At 37.5% G+C, this 22225-nt stretch overlaps 1 protein-coding gene across 3 annotated transcripts in view; it reads left to right on the top strand.

Moving 5' to 3' along the window:
* Positions 1 to 17021, top strand: part of fhl3a (four and a half LIM domains 3a) — a 44387-nt gene extending 27366 nt beyond the window's left edge. For all 3 annotated transcript variants that reach the window (XM_058746546.1, XM_058746544.1, XM_058746545.1), the window contains 5 exons: positions 8568 to 8746; positions 10110 to 10284; positions 13284 to 13453; positions 14192 to 14378; positions 14538 to 17021. In XM_058746546.1, coding sequence (XP_058602529.1) covers positions 8591 to 8746; positions 10110 to 10284; positions 13284 to 13453; positions 14192 to 14378; positions 14538 to 14689 — 840 coding nt within the window. In that variant the 5' untranslated portion in view covers positions 8568 to 8590 and the 3' untranslated portion in view covers positions 14690 to 17021. The remainder of the gene's footprint in view (positions 1 to 8567; positions 8747 to 10109; positions 10285 to 13283; positions 13454 to 14191; positions 14379 to 14537) is intronic.
* The last annotated feature ends 5204 nt before the right edge of the window (positions 17022 to 22225 follow it).

Genomic DNA, 22225 nt, shown 5'->3' with positions numbered 1-22225 from the left:
TAAATAAATAAATATTTGTGTTGCTTAATATTTCTGTGGAAACCATTATACTTTTTTCATGATTCCTTGGTGAATAGAAAGTTCAAACAGCAGTTTGTATTTTATTTATTTATTTATTTATTGTAAACTTATGTACTGTCACTTTTCAATCTAATGCATCATCATTTCTTAAAGTGTTAATTTCTTAAAAATACATTTTTACTGATCCCAGACTTTTGAACAGTATTGTATTTATACATACATTTTGCCTATAGTTTTTCTTACTGTACATTGGATAATAAACTGCACAAAATTATTAAATAAATAATTTCAGGCTCAGACTAGTAAGCCGTTTTTGTATGGGCAAGCACCAGTTAACTATAGCTGCAGCATGAATATAAAGTATGATTGTGCTTGTTTTGTTGTGCCTCTTTTTTATTTATTTATTTTTTTTCCCCCACTTTGGCTTAATGTCTCTCTCATACAGAGCTGTAATTTAGAATAAAATTTCTGTGAAACAGGAAATTTCCTCCTCCTCAGGGCCTTTGCTAAAGCACAAAGGCTTTAGCTAGACTCTGCTGACAATGACTTTGGGGCTTTGCTAATTGACTGTGCAGCTCTGCGTGTCCTTTTTAATGACTGCTGCACTAGCCTTTAGCTAAACCGTCTTGGCACAGATTGAGTCTGAAATGTCAAACAGCTATAGTGAAAAAGCCAAAAGGGTCAAATAAGGCCATTATTGTTGTGAAGGGAGTTCGAGTTAGCCTTGGATGATGGCTTAAAGACACATCCATATGCTTCTTGAAGGGCTGGTGGTTTGTGAAGGTGATTTTCAGGGCAAATATCCACACCTCCCTTCTTCTTAAAAGCTAGGAAAATGACATCCTTGTTAATGTTAGCTCCTGAAGCAGGTGCTCATTAATGTACATTGATGTTTACGAGGTGAACCTGACTTTGCTATCCTCATGCGGCACAAAGCTGTGTTTTAAGGGCTCAGTGGAAATTACATGTTAGGCCTGGTGTATGTCTGTTCTTCTGGCTTGTTCCTGTCTCACATCTAACATGCAGTATAATAGAATAGGCTCAGAAACTAACAAACAGACCCATACTGATCAGTCACCCAAGAGTATCTGCCTTCTTGCATCAATGAGGCTAGTAGTGATTTAATCTTATGCAGGGGTAAATAATACTTTAGGTTGATTAAAAAAAAAATGGTTAGAAAGAAAGAGCGTTTGTTTATTTGGCATGTTGTCTGGTTTATGTCGAAGCTTGTTGTTTTGCAAAGCTGTCTTGGTGTGGATTATTTGCTGATGATGGTCATTCTGAAGGATAACTGTGGTCAGTGACATCTGTTCCACATGGCTGGGCCTGTAACAGAAGATGGATTCACGGTATAAGTGAGATCAAGCCCTCTGCGGTTGCAACATTTGGTGTCTGGCCAGTACGAATGTTAACTGTTATCACTGTCACACTAGAGAAAATGTGTAGGTTTTAAACTCTGTGGCGGCAGTCGAACAGATCATTTACTAACATTGTCAAAGCATCTTCTCCAGGGAGAGTAAACAACAAAGGCCCAATTTCACAAGCACAACCATTACACATAGGCAGCTGAAGATCTTAAACAGTGGCATAGAGATTAAAATAAATGATGTATTTAGCTTTTTATTTAATTATAATTTATTTACTCAATAACGTCGTTTTTTCCAGACTTTGGAGGGTTTGAGAACCACTGTTCAGCATGTGAACATCAGCAGATATGAGAAAACAGCTTTTATATGTACTGTACTGTATACAAAATACCTAATGTAAGTGGAGATTACTCTTCTGTCAAGCATCGAAAACTGATAAAGATGATGTGTGAATGAGCGAGAGCAAATGTTCGGATTTGTTTTTGAATCCTATCTCCTCTTCATCGGCAATTGCCTCCCTGCTTCCTTAGATAAGACTCGCTCTCCCTCTCTTTCCTCCTTCTCTCTGCCATTTTTGCCTTATCTGATGTGGTGAGAGCCAATCCTAAAAGGCAATACCAAGTGCACATGTAGCCTACTTCTTCTCCACCACAGCGTTCTCATATTAAATTGATACTGTGACTTTACAACAAAAACATAAATGTTTTGTCTGGCAGACATCACCTCCATCTTGTCTCTGGAACCTGTCAGCTCTTAATTTTAGCACTTCAGATTCAGTCAAGAATGTCTGACCTCTGAAATTCAATATGGAGTCAATGTACTCCACAGTGATTTTACTGTAGCATTAGTGACAGAATATCACAGTATAGATATATATAGATAGATAGATAGATAGATAGATAGATAGATAGATAGATAGATAGATAGATAGATAGATAGATATAAATAATATCAATTGCTATGTTGCCATTGGACATACAATGTTGTGTGTTTTCTGCTGACTGTAAATTAAATCTAGAGCTATCGCTGTGCCTGGAGCTGCTCCAGTGGCAGACAGATCTCAGTGTGCTGCTGTCTGTTTATCCATATGCTGCATTTTCATTTGCCAGTTTACTTTATAAACCTTTGTGATCCTACCTGCCCTTCATCACTCTGTTTTGAAGTTAAAACTGTTAAAACTGTTAAAGTTTCTAAAAGCTACACATTACATAAACAGTACACACGATTCTTTTCTTATAGGCTACCTAACAGAGAATATTACATTCATCACATTTGCCACAAGCCTGAAATTATGTGGCCAATTATGGCAGCCTCAGTATTAATCTGACAGAATCTATTTTGCAATGGGATGTTTGATGCAAAACAGAATGTTATTCCATTGACAGAACATTTAATTCAATGATAACTATATCTGATGATATACAGTAAAAGTAGTTGAGTTATTAAATTTGGGGTGTTGTGTAATAGTCACGGTGAGGTGGCAAGCAGCCATTGCCTCCTGTTGCCCAGGCAGACGTTTGACAGGCCGAGCTCTGGCTGGACCCTAGGAACAGGAAAGGCCCGGGTCAGTTTCCCAGCGGGAGGCACAGTCGGCCCGTTTAAAGTGAAGCAGAGCGTGATGGGAGTTTGGTCAGAGGATTAGTGCTGTTGTCTGTGAAACTGCAGCGAGATGGGGGTCTGCGTGAACACACTGCCCATGCCCCTACTGCCCTGCTCCCTTTCAGTCTGGCCTCTCTGAAGTTAGACAAACATGCCATTGTGGCCTTGTCATTCCCCAAGAATCTCACAGACTGTTCTGAGAAGGACCGCCATATCCTTCAGATATAGATAGGACCAGAAGGCGACAAGATAGTTGCTTTGAAATATTTGAGAGCTGGCCTAAGGCTGCTAAAACAATTATTTCCTTCATAGTAGTGCAGGAAGACAGACTGACAGCATTGGAAGTGACCAACGACACAGTATGTAGCAACTGTCTACGCTGGAAGCCACAAAGCTGCATGTTGTCTCAGAATGTTCACTATCACCAAGAAATCAGCAACAGTAAAAGGGTCAAATAATTATATTAGTTGGTTAGTATGTTAGTTAAAGGGATAGTTCACCCAAAAATGAAAATTCTCTTATTAATTACTTACCCTCATGTCGTTCCAAACCCATAAAACCTTTGTTCATCTTCGGAACACAAATTAAGATATTTTTGATGAAATCAGAGAGCTTTCTGACCCTGCATAGACAACAACGCTGTTTTCTTTGTGCACAAAAAGTATTCTTGTTGCTTCATAAAATTACGGTTGAACCACTGATGTCACGTGGACTATTTTATCGATTATCCTTACTACCTTTCTGGGCATTGAAAGTGTCAGTTACATTGCTGTCTATGCAGGGTCAGAAAGCTCTTGGATTTCATCAAACATATCTGAATTTGTGTTCCGAAGATGAACGAATGTTCTATTTCAGATGAACAGGAAAAATAAAGTAGATAGATAGATAGATAGATAGATAGATAGATAGATAGAAAACATGTTTTCCATGAAGACATTGTGTGATTATGTTCTGATGGTTTGTCTAAAAGCAGTGACATTTTGCAGACTATATTAAATAAACAGAGCTGATAGGTCATGGTGTTTTGTTGGACATCCTCAACCCTCAAGGACTGTTTTGCTCGCAGTTTTGGTATTTTACCTCATGCCAGTTCATCAGTCACAAAACACTTTGTGCAAAGAAGAGGAAATTCCTGCTTACACTTTCTGCAATGTGTCAGAGGGTTCCTTGTGGTTCTGTACAAAATACCGCGTTAGCTTTCAACCAAAGCCAACTCTGACTTTGTAAGTAAAGGGAGAGGTCTTGCTTCATCTTCCCAGCTTCTGGATTGAATCACTTCTGGACGTCTAGCCCTGGGGTCACTGATGACATCATGCTCTCCGCCTTAGTCCAAACTGCCCATTTACTCTCATGTTGCTTGTTTCATTTGTTGCTCTCATAAGATGTTTTAGGAACTCAGCACAGAAAGGAAGTAATAACAACCCCCGCCCTTGACAAAATAAGTATTTATATTTAATAGCAGGAACAATATTTCCCTCGTACAGTGAAGGACTCGGTCCTACCTCATCTTTAATTATTACCAGGAGGCGAGTTATTCTAACTAAAGCTCACGTCTCCCCAGAGACCGTAAACACACTTGTAGTCAGGCTGCAGAACGGCTATTGTTGACGTTACTTGGGTGAACGATGAGGCCTTCGAAGCGCTGTTGGTTATCCTTCCTGGCATGTGCAAACAGCCTGTCCTGTGTTTAGATGAAATTTAATGTGAAATTTAGCATATGCCTGCCAAATCAAAGAACAGAGATGCTTAGATCTGTCAACTTTCATTATAAGCAATGCATTTTCTTCACATACATTTAAAAGATGTTTATCAGACCTCCATGACTTCTTTTTTAGAACATGCTACATTTAGCACTAAGCCAGGTTTCATCACTCCTTCTTGCAGTCTAATAAGTTGCCAGGAAATGACAACCATTAGCTCTGGAGGTCTGAATGAAGGAAGTAGATGGCGGTTGTGAGATGGATCCCAGGTGTTCACACACCTGCACAAAAGCTGTCTCTGGTACTAAAAAAAGATCCTGATACTTGTCATGAAAGGGCAGCAGTGTTGTTATTGTTAACTAAAACTAAAACTTCAAAAAATCTTAATTGAAATTAACCTGAAATAAAATGAAATTGAAACTAAAGCTAATAAAGTTGAAGTACTAAAATTACTAACTGAAATGAAACTAAAACTTCAAAAAACTAAAACTTAAATAAATTTTTTTTAAAAATCAAGAATAAAAATAAAAAATTTATAAAAATGTCAAAAACACATTAAAAGAGCACATAAGCAACATTTAAAATTAAAACAGAAAATATAAATAAAAGTAAAATCTAAATATAAAATAAAGGCTTATTCAAAATGTTAATAGTAATATAGAAACCTTATATAAATATTGCTAAAATAACACTGTTGAGCATATTATGATATAAATGTTTTTCTGAATAAATAAAAGGAAAAATAAAATTGAAAAAAATGTATGCCAATTTCTTAGAAACGCTTAAATTTGATTAAATTTGGTTTTGAAAACATTTTAAAGACACATCTTCACATCGTACAAATCTTCCATTATTTTCAAAAAAGTTTTATATAGTTTCAGGGTCAAAATGTAATTTTTATACATATTATGTATTATTAATTCATAAGTATCATACATTTTTGGAGAGTCACACCACATGACATTTTACAACATGAACCTACAAAGCCTTATATTTGAAAAGAAAATTTGCATTTGTAATGTACTTTTGACTAAATTAAGACAAAAAATGTGAAATTGACCCATCTACGAGAAACACAAAACCAAGATAGCCTTGATGGGAACAGAGAAGGTTCATATTCCCTCAAACGTAGGTCTGTAATGATGTAAACCAGGGGCAGCCTCAGGCCACAGGAGCCTTTAACATTAACACTCCCTAATTTACGAGCAGATCCAGGGCAAAGAAGCTTTTAAAGCAGCTCTCAGCTGAGAGTAAGTGGTATCATCGTAGTAAAAGAGTGTCAGCTGATTATTTATGAAGCTTTGGGAGGTGCGTTGCTCTTTTTTTATCTTAGCCTTTCACACCCACGATCATTTGAGCCTTTTGTCAGGCCAGGGGAAAGAGGAAAGATGAAACACGGTGGTTGATATCTTTCATCTTGCATCCTGTGATTACACCCTCCCTATGGGCGTGTGTAAGACAGGGAGCGCAAATAGATTCATTATTTCAGTGGTGGCTGATTATTATTATTAGCTGGGTAGAAACTGATGCACTGAGCTTGTCTCTTCCAGGGAGGCCTATCACTTATCATAAGGCTTTCCTCCAATGTCTCTGTAATGTTTTGGCAACCTGATAGCGTTGCCGCAACGCTGTAACAATATTATTCCGTGACGGGCACTCGCAGAGCCATATGCTCACTTTAAGGTCAAGCTGGTGTTTTTATTACACTGTCGGTTTATGTGATTACTGTAAATGGTTTTAACACCTAGCATTGTGAACGTGGGGTATGTTTTTGTACCAAATGTGAACAAATCTGATCCATACTCCCTTATGAAGATGTGCGTCTGATGTAAGACAGGCATTACAAAATAAAAAAACACAAACCCATCTGTGTTGTTTGGGATCAGTGCTTGGTCTTTCAAAAAAGAGTTCTTGTCACTTTTGTGGTTCTCTAAACAATATCCCTAGGTGGTCTGCGCATTGAAGGCAGAAGTGTTTACTTCACAAATATTTGCTGGTGAAGCATTCAAATGCGCAGACCTCCAACAGTCAAGAATATAGTCTTACCTCTGTGATCTTGCAGGCCTTTTATCTGTCAGGCAGTGAGGGTTTGTCTTTTTTTTGGCACGTGGATGACTAAGCGAGAAAGTCTGGGTTAACCCCGAAGTATACTTCATTTATGTACATGTAAACTAGCGTATGCATACAGTTGAACACGTAGCCTTTCAAAGTGTACTCCATTTGATGCGTGAACTCAGGTGGTCGACACAAGCAGGCTAGAAAGCTTCATCTTAGTCCAGTGTCTGTGCTATAGTATTTTCAAAACTACTGACTTCGGTACCAGAAATTTTAGGTACTGAAATTTTAAAAACGTCCATTAACCGCTAACATTTTCAAGCAGTGTTTAGGAATCCACTCAACAGCATTCAAATGTTAGCGGGAAATGGATGTTTCGACTGGTACAGAAGTCAGTAATTTTGACAACACTACTGTGCTATAATTCTTCAGACGTTATGACTGATAAAAATGCCTTTGTACTTTAACTAAAGTTGCAGCAATTTAATAAAACTCTCACAACATGTCTACACTGGACATGACAGTCGTCGCGGCGCGCAACAACGGCTAAAGTCTGTCTACACTGGACGTGACAGAGCGACCGTTAAAAATCATTTGAACTTTGTGTTAGTACATTATAAATAGAACGTGGAATTAGTTTAATGTCGGGGATTTGTTGTGTCACGCCGTGCCGCATCCAGTGTAGACAGCATCGCTGATTATAATGGATTCGATTGTATTTTGTTGAGTCGCGCTGCTCGTGTCCGGTGTAGAGACAGTGTCACAGAAGCATTTGTCAATGCAGTCTTCTGTTGTTGTTGCAGTCTTCGCTATTTTGTTGCTGTTGTTGTTCTGTCTCTTTAGTTTCGTTTTCTACTGTGAAACAGCGGACCAGGACAGTGTTGCCACCTTGTGGAACAACTGATTAGTGCAAAACAAATTAAATGCACGTGTGCGACCTGTACACGTGGTTACAAAAATCGGGTGGTGCGCGTACTATTCTGATGACGAAATTTGTGCCATGTGCACTGTACGCATATGGTAGCGTACACATAAAAAGTGAACTATACTTTGGGCTTTGGATGCAAACTCCAGAAATTTGATAAACCTATAACAAAGAGGAAATCAGTGCTCATTAAGTGACATTTATTTAGCCTATTTGGCCATATGTGCAAGCAATGGTTTGAAAAGTTCAGCTCATTAATAACGGATAAAACTAATGAATAATCATTCAACTCTAATTCTGGTTTGTGAACGTTAAATTTTGATTTAATGTTTGCCTGATTATATATATATGATTATATGATTGCCTTACATAACTTGCTAAAAGGCTAGCCATGTTAAGGGGTCGTTTACTTTCATGCAAAAACAAGTAGATGCAGACACAACATTTTAGGGAAAAAAGGTCTTGATGCTTTTTTAAGTTAAAGTACTTTTATCTTGCTACAGTGTCTCAAAAACACAATCATCACAGTGTGACATAGTGAAAAAACATTGAGAAACACTGGTCTGTGGCCAAGCAAAACGAAGCTCTTAAAACACAATGATCATTTCTCAAAAAGTGGGGGTCAAACTTAGAAATGTCTAAAAGTGACCTCCCGTTGAAGTGCCGCTACAGCTGCCACGTAACATGCAGCATAAGGTTGTGTGCTTGCTAAAATTCCAGCTTCCTCCCTCTCATTTCCCAGCTATCATCACAGAGCTATAAAACTTAATAGACGTTTTGCACAGTGCTTCGTGACAGTTCTGCCTGTTTGTGTTTGTTCGTGTGTGTCTTTGTCTTTCTCTGTGCAATGTAGCTGTGACTGAAAGCTCACCTCCCTGAATCTTTCTTGTGTTGTCACAGGGACTGACTCGGATCAGAGCAACATGAGCGAACGCTTTGATTGTGACAACTGCAAGGAGTCCTTATACGGCAGGAAATACATCCAGGCGGAGGACAACCCTTACTGCATCCCTTGCTACGACAGCCTGTTTGCCAACACTTGCGATGAGTGCAAAGAGCTGATTGGCCATGATTCAAGAGTGAGTTGCACTTATTAAAGAGATAGTTGTCCTAATTTACTCACCCTTGTTGTGTCATTCCAAACCTGTATTACTTTATTTCTTCTGTTCTTTACTTCTTTCTTTATTTCTTCTGTGGAACACAAAAGAATATATTTTTTTAAGCTGCTCTTTTCGATACAATGACAATAAATGTGGACTGTTGCTTTAAGGTGCAATCACATTTTGATGAAAAAAAAGTCCATTATCACTAGTTTGGCAATGTATGAAGCACAGTTCACACAGAATTCACTTTCAAATCTTTCTTTCTATTGGCCAATGTGACAAATTTGCATGACCAAATTGCATGAACCCGGTGTGAAATCTCTCACAAAATTCCAGATGTGGATTTGTATTGGAATAACTAATTTCTCCCACAAAATTTTCCACATGACGGTAAATTTGACCGCACCTTTAGATTTTATTCCCTAAAAAACACCATGCAAACAGTGCCTGGTTCACATTCTAAAGCAAAATTTTGATTTTACAGGAGCATATCCATGGTGGTTTGAAAATTTTGAGACTCAATTACACCGTGAAAGCGTTTTTATGTGGTTTCAGACTGAAACTGTCCGTTTAGCAGTTCTTTTGAGAGAGGCATTTATTGTCCAATTAGAAATGTCATTCAGCTTCAGTCAGGCCAACAATGTTAAAAACCTAAGGCAAAACATAATAGCAACCAATTGAGTTTTTAATCCTACCCATTCTGAGGGTAACTAATCCCTTCAAAATTAAATAAAAACCAAACAATGCTGTTCATTTACCACAGCAGTAAACTCCCCACAGGAAATCGCGAATCCATGCGCTTACAGACAAAGAGTCTGATGACTTATTGACAATGAGGGACAGCAGATGCTAAATTAAGTCACTGTTTGTCTTGGCCATTTGCAGCACAGGTCATAAATTTCACCCTCCCTGTCTTATTACTATGTGTTTACATATTTTACACGAGGAGTTGACCCAGGCACACACTCATAACTAGATGCACATGTGCTAGCGTTTGAGAAGCTGAATAACCATTACTTGAGATCATAATCAGAAATGTACTTGGGATCGAGGAAAAGCGGTTTAATTTGTGGCCTCTTCTGACTTTTTTTCTGATTATCATGGCTAATCTGTTGGTATGTCAACTTTTCTTTAACAATAACTGCAGTTTTTTTAATATTCTAATATGGAGACACCAGTGCACCAGCTGCTGCAAATTTGTCATGATTTACTCACCCTCCCAAAAGTTCATTCTTCAACATTGTACCTTTTGTGTTCCATTGAAAAAAGGTCAGACAACATGATTTTTGCATGAACTCTCCCCTTAAATGTTCATAACATCTCTGTCCTTGTGATTCAGGAGCTATTTTACGAGGACCGTCACTACCACGAGCACTGCTTCCGCTGTTTCCGCTGTGACCGTTCACTGGCAGACGAGCCCTTCACCAGCCAGGACGATGCTCTTCTATGCAATGACTGCTACTGCAACGAGTTCTCCTCCAAATGTGTGGCCTGCGATAAAACTGTCATGCCTGGTATGACATCAGCACACATCATCAGTCATAACTCATGTAATTTCCTGACAAATCTTGTTCAGACTGGTCACAGGTCTAGTCCGATTGCACTCTGGCACCGTTCCTTCAGTTTGTTCTCAATACTGTTGTGTAAGACTGCAAGTCTTCACACTACTGAAACAGACAGCATGTCACAACCACAGGTATGCAGGTAACATTAGATTCACAAACATGAAGGAGCCAAAACAAGGGGCAAAGTTGCAAAGTTCTGCCAAAGCAAATCTGAAGTACCAGCAGCATGACTAAAATAGAGAGAGAGAGGTGAGGGAGTGTTGCGCAGGTTAGATGTGACAAAATAATTGCCAGTCTGCCTGGCTTGCTGTCTCTCAGCCAAATCATTGCGCATGGCTGCCATCCAAGCCTCTGATGATAGGAGGAGATAAGCCAGTAAACTATTTCAGCAAGGCTGCATCCATCTGAAATGCAGGTAACAATTCCAAAAGGTTACGTATGTTGTTCTTTTACAAGGCTTGCAAAGTGAGCCCAGCATTGAAAGTCCTTTTATGTATTTTTCTAATGCCTGCAAGGCATTGATTTTCCGTAAATGTGGTTAGAGTTGTGGTTAGTTTGTTTTTAACTCAAGTATGAAACTTATTCAGCCTAAACCACTTACACTACTGTTCACAAGTTTAGGGTCAGTAAGATTTTTTTTTTCAGCAAGGATGCATTAAATGGATTACAAGTGATTTCTATTTCAAATAAATCATGTTCTTTTGAATTTTCTATTCATAAAAATAAATGTATTCCACAAAAATATTAAGCAGACCAACTGTTTTCAACATTGAGCACAAATCAGCATATTAGAATGATTTCATGTGGCATTAATTTGCTGCTGAAAATTTAGCTTTGCCATACTCTTGGTGAACATAGACTTTAAAAATTCTACAAACTCTTGAATGGTAGTGTAATGCTGTTTTGTTAATAATTTCATTCTTAGGTGTATTAGACTTGGTTTTTTAGCTTTAAACTTTGCAAATGTTCAGCACCGACAGTGTAACCAACAGTGATGTTGTCAAAATTATTTATTTGCATATTTATAGTATATGAAAATATAGTATTTGCATATTGAACTCCTCTTGGTCTTGGCGCCTATTTAACCATCTTAAAGGTTCACCCAAAAATGAAAATTACGAAATGAAAATTTATTTTTGTTTTCTTTGCACAGAAAAAGAATTTTTATAACTTCATAAAATCTTAATTTGTGTTCCGAAGATGAACAAAGGTTTTACGGGTTTAGACTGTCGCCTTTAGACTGCAAAGATGAAAATTGTAACATTTATTTTGCTGCCTTGCAAGTACTGTTATTTCCTACTGAAAACGTAAATCTAGCTGCTTTTGACATTAAAAAATGTGTGGCTGTTATTTTCTGAGTTAAATCCAGTGAACAAATCAAGCAGTATTGCAATCTCCAAAAATTGCCAAACCAAAAACAAGAAGATAAAAAATATTCCGCCAGTCCCGGTTCATGCATATAACCTGAGGGCTGCATTTATAGGAAGAGGAACGTATTGTTAGTGGTTAGGGCCTCTATTTGTGATGTGCAGATGACAAGGGAAAGACAAAGGATGGGGGGCTCTCGTCCATAGTTCATACTTTGCTTTGATAAATGTGGTGATGCATGTTTTAGGGTGAGTTTTAAACTTGAGGGAGACAGCCTTGCTGTAACTTTTTTTTTGTTGTTGTTATCCAGGGGATTACGACCTTTATCATTTGCCCTCTGTGTAAAGCTTTGGTGATTTTGACAGTGGGGCCTCTTTAAGGAGGATCTCCATAGGGCTTTTGATCTGGGTAACGTGTGAAACGCTTAGTGGATTATGAACGTCAACCTTTAACCTGCTAATCATTTGATGAGGCTCGACTGTCAGATCATCATTTTGTCACTTTGAAAGCTCAAATTCATCTTTTGTAGGGAAATCCCAGCGATAAGTAGTCTCAGGTGAGATCTCTCTTTCAAACTGGGTGAAGTGACTGTTGGTGACATGCTCATCAGCAGGTCCCACAATGGGAAAATGCAAAGAATCTAGGCAATTTTGATGGGCAATTATGATTTTTATCAGAGAATAAGACATATTATAACTATTTTCCAGCAAAATGGCAGCATTACTTAACTGGGAGATCTGTCATCTCTGAGAATTGCCTGACTTGAGGACCAAACAATGGCATATTTGACCATGTTTACGTAATAACCTGTCTGCAAATAAACACTATGCATCATGGTCTTTGTTTTTAAGCCTTTCTTCTAGTTTTAAGAAAATATTTCAGTGTATAGTATTTTAATTCATTGTCTTTATCCTATCGCAATCTAGCTTTAATAAAGGTCAGAATTATTTCAAATATACAGTATACATGAATATATTTATTAACAATATGCTTAATAATTAATTCACTGAAATGAATTTAATTAGCACATCATGTCCTTAATTCGATCCAAATATGTGTGACCCTGGACCACAAAACCAGTCATAAGGGTCTTTTTTTTTTCAAATTGAGATTTATACATAATCTGTATAATTGTTAGAGTAGGGAAATATTTGGCTGAGATACAACTATTTGAAAATCTGGAATCTGAGGGTGCAAAAAAAAATCTAAATATTGAGAAAATCGCCTTTAAAGCTGTCTAAGTCCTTAGTGATGCATAATCAAAAATTAAGTTTTGATATATTTACAGTAGTAAATTTACAAAATATCTTCATGGAACATGATCTTTACTTAATATCCTAATGATTTTTGGCATAAAAGAAAAATCGATAATTTGGACCCATACAATGTATTTTGGATATTGCTACAAATATACCCGTGCTTCTAGGGCCACATATAATCAGTTCTCTGCCCTAGTTATATTTGTAAAGTTACATCGCTAATTAAAGTTATAGATTTTATGGCAACATGGTATCCACAGCTGTCGAAAACAAGGAAATTGTTTATTTTAAAGGCTTCCTTCCTTTTTCTCTCTCTCACAGGAACCAGGAAGCTTGAGTATGCTGGCTCCACATGGCATGAGAGCTGTTTCATTTGCAACAGCTGTCAGCAGCCAATAGGCTCCAAGTCCTTTATTCCAGATAAAGATGACCACTATTGTGTACCCTGCTATGAGAACAAGTTTGCACCGCGCTGTACTCGATGTAAACAGGTCAGTGGTGGGGTTTTACTAGCTTCTCTGCCTGTAATACGTAACCATGTGTTTCTCATCAGTCCACACACACATTCCTGCACAAAAAGTCAGAATTCTGACCTCATTTCTCCTTCCTGTTGCATATCAGAAGTCTTGCTGGTCACTGATTAACTCTGACTGTCAGTTTTACATCCTGTCCTGGACAAAGCACCATCTGTTTGGCATCTTGGCTTTACAGTTCTGTGAAATACAAAAAATAAATTAATAAATAAAATAATTTATACACACACACACACACACACACACATATGCATATTATCAAACATTTATAATTGTTACGATTTTTTGTTTTTGTCATGCATTTATTTGATTAAAAAAAAAAACAGTAATATTGTAAAAATATTGAATTTTCAGCATCCATTACTTCAGTCTTCAGTGTCACATGGTCCTTCAGAAATCATTCTAATATGCTAATTTGGTGCTCAGTTATTAGCAATATAGTTAAAACTATCCAACCTCAATTGTTGAGCAAACTGAGTAAACTATACAACCATAGTGACCCATCCCTAGTATGCAATTCCTGAATATTATATGAATGCACATTCATGACATAAGGTTTTATGCATAATAAACAATGGTAAATCAATACATTTGAATGTCATACCTTTTTCCATGTAGCTTGGTTTAGGTCAAGTATACAGAAGCTCATGCTGACAGGTTACTGTTTGTGTCTCTGATGAACTCTCTCCTCCTCAGGCCTTGGCTAAAGGTGGTGTGACCTATAGGGATGAGCCGTGGCATAAGGAGTGCTTTGTATGCACAAGCTGTAAAGTCCAACTAGCTGGCCAACACTTCACCTCCCGCGATGACAGCCCATACTGCCTCAAATGTTTTGGCAATCTGTATGCCAAGAAGTGTGAAGCCTGCAAAAAACCTATTACAGGTAACATGCATGGACGTCACTTTGGTTTAAAAATAGATACGGACAGTGGTGCCGCAACAGGTTTTGTGTCAGGGATTACAGATGTCTTAGTTTTGACGTCATGTGATGAACTCATCTGAAATGTCACAGAGATTTTACATGATTTTTATTTCATTTTAGGTTTTGGTGGAGGAAAGTACATTTCGTTCGAGGACCGGCAGTGGCACCAGCCGTGCTTCACCTGCTCTCGTTGCTCTGTGTCGCTGGTGGGCGCAGGCTTCTTCCCCGAGCAAGATGAGATTCTCTGTCGCAACTGCAACAGCAACTTATAGAACGCAACCCCTATCCACACACCTTACCTTCCCATATGCACGCATACATATACATGCACACGTCTATTTTACACTGCTGTGCCCTCAAATGAGAACTTCACATCTCAAGTTACACCCATGCAGATACTGCTGTTTGAGGATCACGGCAAACCAGCAATCTGCCCCCACACACAATAGTCTGAGTTTCACCAAAATACTCAAAGAATAGGCTTGCTGGTTTACGACTGGATAAACAAGACTTTTAAAAGATGCACCAAAGATTGCTGTTGAGTTGTGAAAGCCACGCGATGCAGAGTTCCAACTACAGTCTATCCATTGCACAATCCAGAATCAACACTCCATAAACTTGTAGGTCTCTATGCACAGATAAAAATATCTGATCTGCCTACTAGTTATTCCCATCTTTATTTTTCCTGGCCAGCCAGAACTGTCATTAGGCTGGTAATGGTCATTAATGGGTGGATGTAGTCTGTGTTTGCAGCCTGTGAAAGAACTCAAACAGATTCCTTCATAAACACTCAAAGGTCAAAGGTTTGGTGTTCTGTTAAAGTGACTGAACTCCCATTTAGAACTGTTCCAAACACTCTGTGCCAAGCAAAGTGTAGGCTACATGAATGAAAGCACAACTGATTTTGAGTTTTGGGTACAGTAAAATTACACTTTAAGAAGCAGCCACAAAGCTAAACATCTAGGCATTTACACACCATATATGTCACATAAATACTGTATGTGTGACTGCTGTAGTTAGTGAGCACTCTTTTCTAAAACTTCACTAAAACCTTTTGTCTTTCTTAGCAAAACTTCAGCATCAAACAACATTTGTTGAATTGCATATGCATTCAATTCAGTGGGAGTCTTCCAAAATGCATAGCAATGTTAGAATAAAAATAACAGCTGAAATGTTTCTGCAGTCCAGAGATGTTTGGGAAAATGAAGTTTGAAATGCATTTTGTATACAGGTGGAGGACAGACTTGCATTTGCACTACTATAGCTTGAATTATCTATAAAAGCACAGAAACTTTGAGATACAGCACACATTACACTGTATATACACAAACTACATATTATTTCCTGTTCACTTCCTGTTTTTTATTTGTTTGATAATTCAGTATGACTTCTACAATCATAATTTCTTAAGTCTTTATAAACATGTCTCCTCTGTGTTAAGAGTGAATGAAATGAAACAATATTTGTGTCAGTATGTCAAAAATGATAGTATGCATGTTGTCAGACTTTGTCAAATTGAGACATTAAGTATTGTTATTTTATTAATGCCAATTTTACTAGTTTCACCTTCTGAGTATTTCTAAATGTATAAGTATATATTCACTTTGAGCTTTAATACAGGAGAGAAAGAGTTGGCTAATGTGCATTTCTTAATTAAAGTGATTCAAGCTTTGTAAGTTTGAGGTGTGGTAAAAAAAAAAAAAAAAAAAAAGTTTATTGATGGTTGTTAAATATTTTATAAATTAAACCAATTGTGATGTCATTTTTTCAGAGACTACATTATGCAAAAGCACCAAAAACGAGTATTTTTGGTAAAATTTGACTCGGTTTGGGCCAAGCACCCAAGAGCCTACTAGTATCCTCTACGGTCTTCAAGCTCATTCAGGGTTACCTCGTGCCTCTAGATGGGTGTGTTTATGTGCAAACGTGCTGAGTGTGCTATTTCTTCGCCTTGATGAGGCATAAGAACTTAAAACAAACACGTGGCCAAATCTGCTCCCTCTCAACACTGGTGAAGGTCTTCCTCCCCTTCTCTTTTTCAGCATTTTCACCAAAGAAGGAAATGGAAAAGGAGAACGGGACATGGTGGTGGGGGAGGGAGGCCTTCTGGTGGACGTTGGGAGAGCATGTGGGAGAGAACAGCCGAAAATGAAAATGAGAGGACAACAGAGGAGAGAGGGAGGGAAGATTGAAGTTTTTGGAGCTGGTCCATGGTACTTCCACTGGGGTTCAGTTACATACACACAGTCAAGAGGTTTATGGGAAAAAAAAGAGAGGGCCAGTGAGGCAATGGAGGAGGGTTAGGAGGATCACATGAGTGGTGGGTGAATCATTACCAGGAAGGCCGTGTGGGAAAACCGGACACTGTGAAGTTGAAGTGATTCAAAACTTCACTGACTTAAGTGGCTCCTGTATTTAATTAATCAAGTGATGAGGCCACCAAACCTGATACAGTCACTGAGATGAGTTATGAAGCCCTAAAACTGCTGAAAAGTACTTAGATGAATGATGAAACGTCTTCTTTCATCCAGTTTTGAATAGAATAACTTTTGTCTGACATTATCATGTCTGTATTAAATCAGCAAACCAACCATAATAAAGAGCTTTGACTTAAACTATAAAACTCATTTAAATGGATCTCACTTCATTATAAATTAGTAAAACTGACTGTGGCTGATACTCAAGGTACAGTATAAGAGTATATCAGCAGATCATCAAGTATTGTGGGGCAAGACCAACAGGTTAATGTTATGCTGGTTAACATGACGCCTGCTGGTAGATATGGGTACTACGATACAATCATTCAAAAGTAGCCATGCTATGTATTATGTCAAAATACATTTAATTGCAAACAAGATATGTACTGTTTGCAAACTGACAACATTTTATTATTGTATAGTAGATGTTTTACCAGTTTACAAAAAAAGAGGGGACCAAGAACAGATCCCTAGGGAACACCTCTTGTTAAAAGGGCTGGGGGGATTGTGTTCTTAAAAAAACTTTCATCAGGGTAAGAAGTGAACCAGAAGTGAACTGTGTCAGTTATGCCAATTGCAACGTATATTACTGCAGACAGTATCACATGCAAAGCTGTTCATGGTTGACAGTTCAAACTGAGAAGATTGAGACAACAGAAAGGAGGAGGTCATTAACAACCTGTGGGGAACTGTCTCAGTGCTACATCCAGACTGGAAAGGCTGCAACTAAAGCTGACAGGAAAACTCTCTCCGACACATTTTCTTCAAAAGGGAGATGTAAGCTACATGTGTAATTATTTAAATCTGCAGGATCTAGACAACATTCCTTCAGGATTGGGGTGACAACACCAGTATTGTTATATCTCACAAAAAAAGGAGGACAGGTAGAGGATGAGTGAGGGATGTTGTTATCTAGATAATGTACTAGATTAGAAGGTTTAGCAATAGAGGAGAGACAAAGAGTGAAACTAAATGTACAAATACTCTCACCAAAAATGTACAGAGAAGGAATATTATTAAATTTAAAGTGTTATAGATTTAAAGATCACAAGAGTATGGTTCCAGAAGTAATATTACCTTGGATTTTCCTATTCTTTAGATAAACTGATTTCTAGCAAAACGTTTTGGAGCAAATCTATTAGGAATAATCTTACAGCTATAGTTAGTAATTAAAATGCCTATGGAGAAAATGAATGGAAAATACTACTTCTCGATCTTAAACCACCAAAATAGTTGGTGGTAATTGTTGTGTTCAATTGCTAGTTGCTACTGACAGCAGAAAATATGCACTTTAGGGCAGTGCTACATTACAGCACGTGATGAAAATGACTCTTATGAACTGGTTCTTTTTAATGAGTCAGTTAAAGTGATTTACTAAACTTGTTTGAGAGTTAGTGGTCAGTGAATCATATAGGGATTGTTAAGTTTTGGGATATGTCCAATATGTCCTACACACACACACACACGTTTGTTTTTGTGAAAAGTGAGGACATCCCATAGGCGTAATGGTTTTTATACTGTACAAACTGTATGTGTTATTGCTCTACACCAACCCTACACCTAAACCTACCCCTTACAGGAGACTTTGTGCTATTTCAGATTTTCAATACGCTCCATTCTGTGTGATTTATAAGCGTTTTGAAAAGTGGGGACATGGGGTAATGTCCTGAAAAGTCACCTTCTCCATGTAATACCTATGTCATACCCTTGTCATTATTGTCACAAATTTATGTCCTCATTTGTCACAAAAACGCGCGTGCGCACACACACACTTTGTCTATACTTAAACAACTTAAAAGTATATATTTGTAAGTAAAACTTTTAGAATTAGTATCCAAAACCATAGTGACCATAAAAGTAGAAATGGCAGAAATAAGAACATCTGATTTTATTATAAGTTAATTTTCTTCAAACAAGACATCACTGATGTTTGGAGGCTGTAAAAGTTAATTTTAAACCAAAATAATGTCACTGATGTAATTTGTACAAACAGAATTAAGCTGCATTCTTTGGATTCTACTTCAATTCTTATTTATCCAACTCATGCCCAGAGAATCAGGAGAGAAGTCTAGCCATGAGAAAGTGTGTGATGTCATCTCACTTTATCACAATGCTCTCTGAAAATACCTGATGATTTATTGTACACACTGCTAGTTCCCATGATGACACTAAGTGCAGAGTAATGAAGCACTGTGGGGAACAATAGCTTGTTTTGTGTGCACTTTTATTTGGCGTTATGTGTCTCGATAAAGCCATTTGTGATTGTGGTTCTTCTATTCCTTAAGTCTCATAACATATTTTTAACAGATAGCTTAAGCTTAACAAGAAATGCAATACTGGTTCATGTGTCTGCTTGTTATTATCAAGAAGCATTTTCTAACACATGCCAGACAGTGATTATTTAACCAGTAAAGACATCACGCTAAATTTGCCTATAAAATTAGTGGGGGGCTAATGGAACTTAAATGCTCATTAAAAGCAGGACTCCAGCTCAACAGAAAGTTGCTCTATAAAGCACAGATTAGGCTATTTAGCAGATAGTATCCTCGTTACACACTAGTACGTAGGTCACACCGCATGACAAACACTTGACACTTTTTAATTTTTTTTTTTTGAAAGCTTGTGCTTCAGACAGCCAAATTGAACAACTTAGATTGAAGTCAGCATGTTGTTGAAATGAATTTCCAAGAAGTGCATTTAATCTTGTTTACCTGAATGGCCTTTATGAAATCTGTGGATGACCTGAGAAATCAAGGACCTATTTGCAGGTATAGTAGTCTGTGCTTCTTGTCGAATTCTGGCGAACACAACAGAAACCTAAAAATAAGGTATAAGATGGCTAAATAAGGTCGACATGCTAAGCAATTTGGGAGCAGAGATGATTCACAGTAAGAACAGAATCCTTATGACTCACATCGATTACACATTTCAGCTCAATTCTTCCATGTCTCTTAACAATGAGAGAGAGAAATGTAAGTGTTACGGTCATAAATGATGTTAGAGCAGACGTCTAGACAAGCTTTCAGAATTAGTCAGCTTGGTTGGTTACTTGGTTGAGTATTTCTAAATATCCTTTTAAAAATCAATTACTGGACTGTTTTCTGATGTCGTTTAAGGTCAAGATGACAAAGTATGGAATGTGGTTACAATTGACATGAACACTTGCTGATTTTACAAGTCACCAACGGATGAGACAGTTCCTGGCACTATTATGGTCACAGCTGTTTGATTTTAAGAAGCTATGGAAGGGATGTAGAGGCCCTAACACTTACAAAAGAAGTACAATGATATAAATGTATTTCCTATTTCTGACAGTAGATGGAGTTTTCCTAACAACATATTTAAATTGATGTTACAGATTATTCCAAGTTGAACTGTAAATATTTGGATTAATATTATGATACAATTTTAGGTCCTCAGCATGAGGCAAGATTAATTTTAGTCTGCGCAACTGACCACTACAACTATTCTCTTATGACAAAACAAAACATTTTGTCTTGTGTTACACATGTTATTTTCAGCTTTGCAAACAGCCTAGTAAAATGAGTGACACTATGACTTATTCTGCAATAAAATGATACAAATTTCTCAGGATAAATGTCTGAAATGTCAGTTTATATTAACTTTCAATTCAATTCAAGTTTATTTGTGTAGCGCGTTTTACGATACAAATCGTTGCAAAGCAGCTTTACAGGAAATTAAGTTTCTACAATATATTTATATATTGTAGAAACTTAATATATTTAACTTATGGCAAAATTTGGTAATTCTGTATGTTGTCTGAGGGTTGACATCCTCTGAGGTCCTCTGAGGGGTTGGCATCATCTGGATCCAGACTGAAGCTTCTGTTAATCCCGTGGCAGAAACAGAGAAACAAATAGAGACATAATTAGCGTAGCTGCTGTTCCATCCAAGCAAAAATGATTTGTTCATCCCAAACTACATAATAATGTGCGTTTGATCAGATATAAATGCAGTACAAGATTATGATGCATTATGTGAATGCTTAAAGAGATGTGTCTTTAATCTAGATTTAAACAGAAAGATTGTGTCTGAACCCCGAATGTTATCAGGAAGGCTATTCCAGAGTTTGGGAGCAAAATGTGAAAAAGCTCTACCTCCTTTAGTGGACTTTGCTATCCTAGGTACTACCAAAAGTCCAGAGTTTTGTGACCTTAGGGAGCGGGTTGGATTGTAGCGTGGTAGAAGACTAGTTAGGTACGCAGGAGCTAAACCATTTAGGGCCTTATAGGCAAGTAATAATATTTTGTAACTGATACGGAACTTAATAGATAGCCAGTGCAGAGACTGTAAAATTCGGGTAATATGATCATATTTTGTTGACCTGGTAAGGACTCTAGCTGCTGCATTTTGGACTACCTGTAGCTTGTTTATTGAAGATGCAGGACAACCAGCTAGCAGTGCATTACAATAGTCCAGTCTAGAGGTCATGAATGCATGAATTAGCTTTTCTCCATCGGAAACAGGTAACATGTTTCACAGCTTGACAATGTTTCTAAGATGGAAGAATGCTGTTTTTGTAACATTGGAAATATGATCAAAAGACAAGTTGCTGTCTAATATAACACCCAGATTTTTGACTGTAGAGGAAGTAACAGTACATCAGTCTAGTTGCAAATTGTAATCCAAGAGATTCTGTGTACTGTTTTTTGGTCCAATAAGTAATATCTCTGTCTTATCTGAATTTAATAGGAGAAAATTATTGGTCATCCAGTCTTTTACATTTTTTAACACACTCTGTTAGCTTAGATAATTTAGAAGTTTCATCTGGTCTTGCTGAGATATATAGTTGAGTATCGTCAGCATAACAATGGAAACTAATCCCGTATTTTCTAATAATATTACCAAGGGGCAACATGTATATTGAAAACAACAGAGGACCTAGGACAGATCTTTCTGGTACTCCATACTTTACTGGTGATAATTGAGATGACTCCCCGTTTAAATAAACAAAGTGGTGGCGATCTGACAGGTAGGATGAGGATCTAAACCAGAGGTACTCAACAGGCGGCCCAATATATATATATTTTCATGCTCAGTCTTATTTTAAATAGGACAAGGACAAGCAAGACTTAGATAAGTAATAAACTGTATTTCTAAATCAGTAAATCTGCAAATATTGTCTTAAATAAAGTCTGATGATGCAAATTGTAATTTATGGCTCTTCGTATCATGTGTAGTTTAAAAAGTTAGCCTTGGCCTCTGAACTTGAGTACCCCTGATCTAAACCATCTTAAAGCCTGCCCTTGAATACGGGTAATACTATACGGGTAAGTTTTGTAATCAATCTATGAGTATGTCATGATCAAT

Source organism: Onychostoma macrolepis, chromosome 16, assembly GCF_012432095.1.
Source record: "Onychostoma macrolepis isolate SWU-2019 chromosome 16, ASM1243209v1, whole genome shotgun sequence".
Taxonomy (NCBI): domain Eukaryota; kingdom Metazoa; phylum Chordata; class Actinopteri; order Cypriniformes; family Cyprinidae; genus Onychostoma; species Onychostoma macrolepis.
Note: the sequence above shows the minus strand (reverse complement) of the source record. Positions and strands in the feature narration are given on the sequence as shown.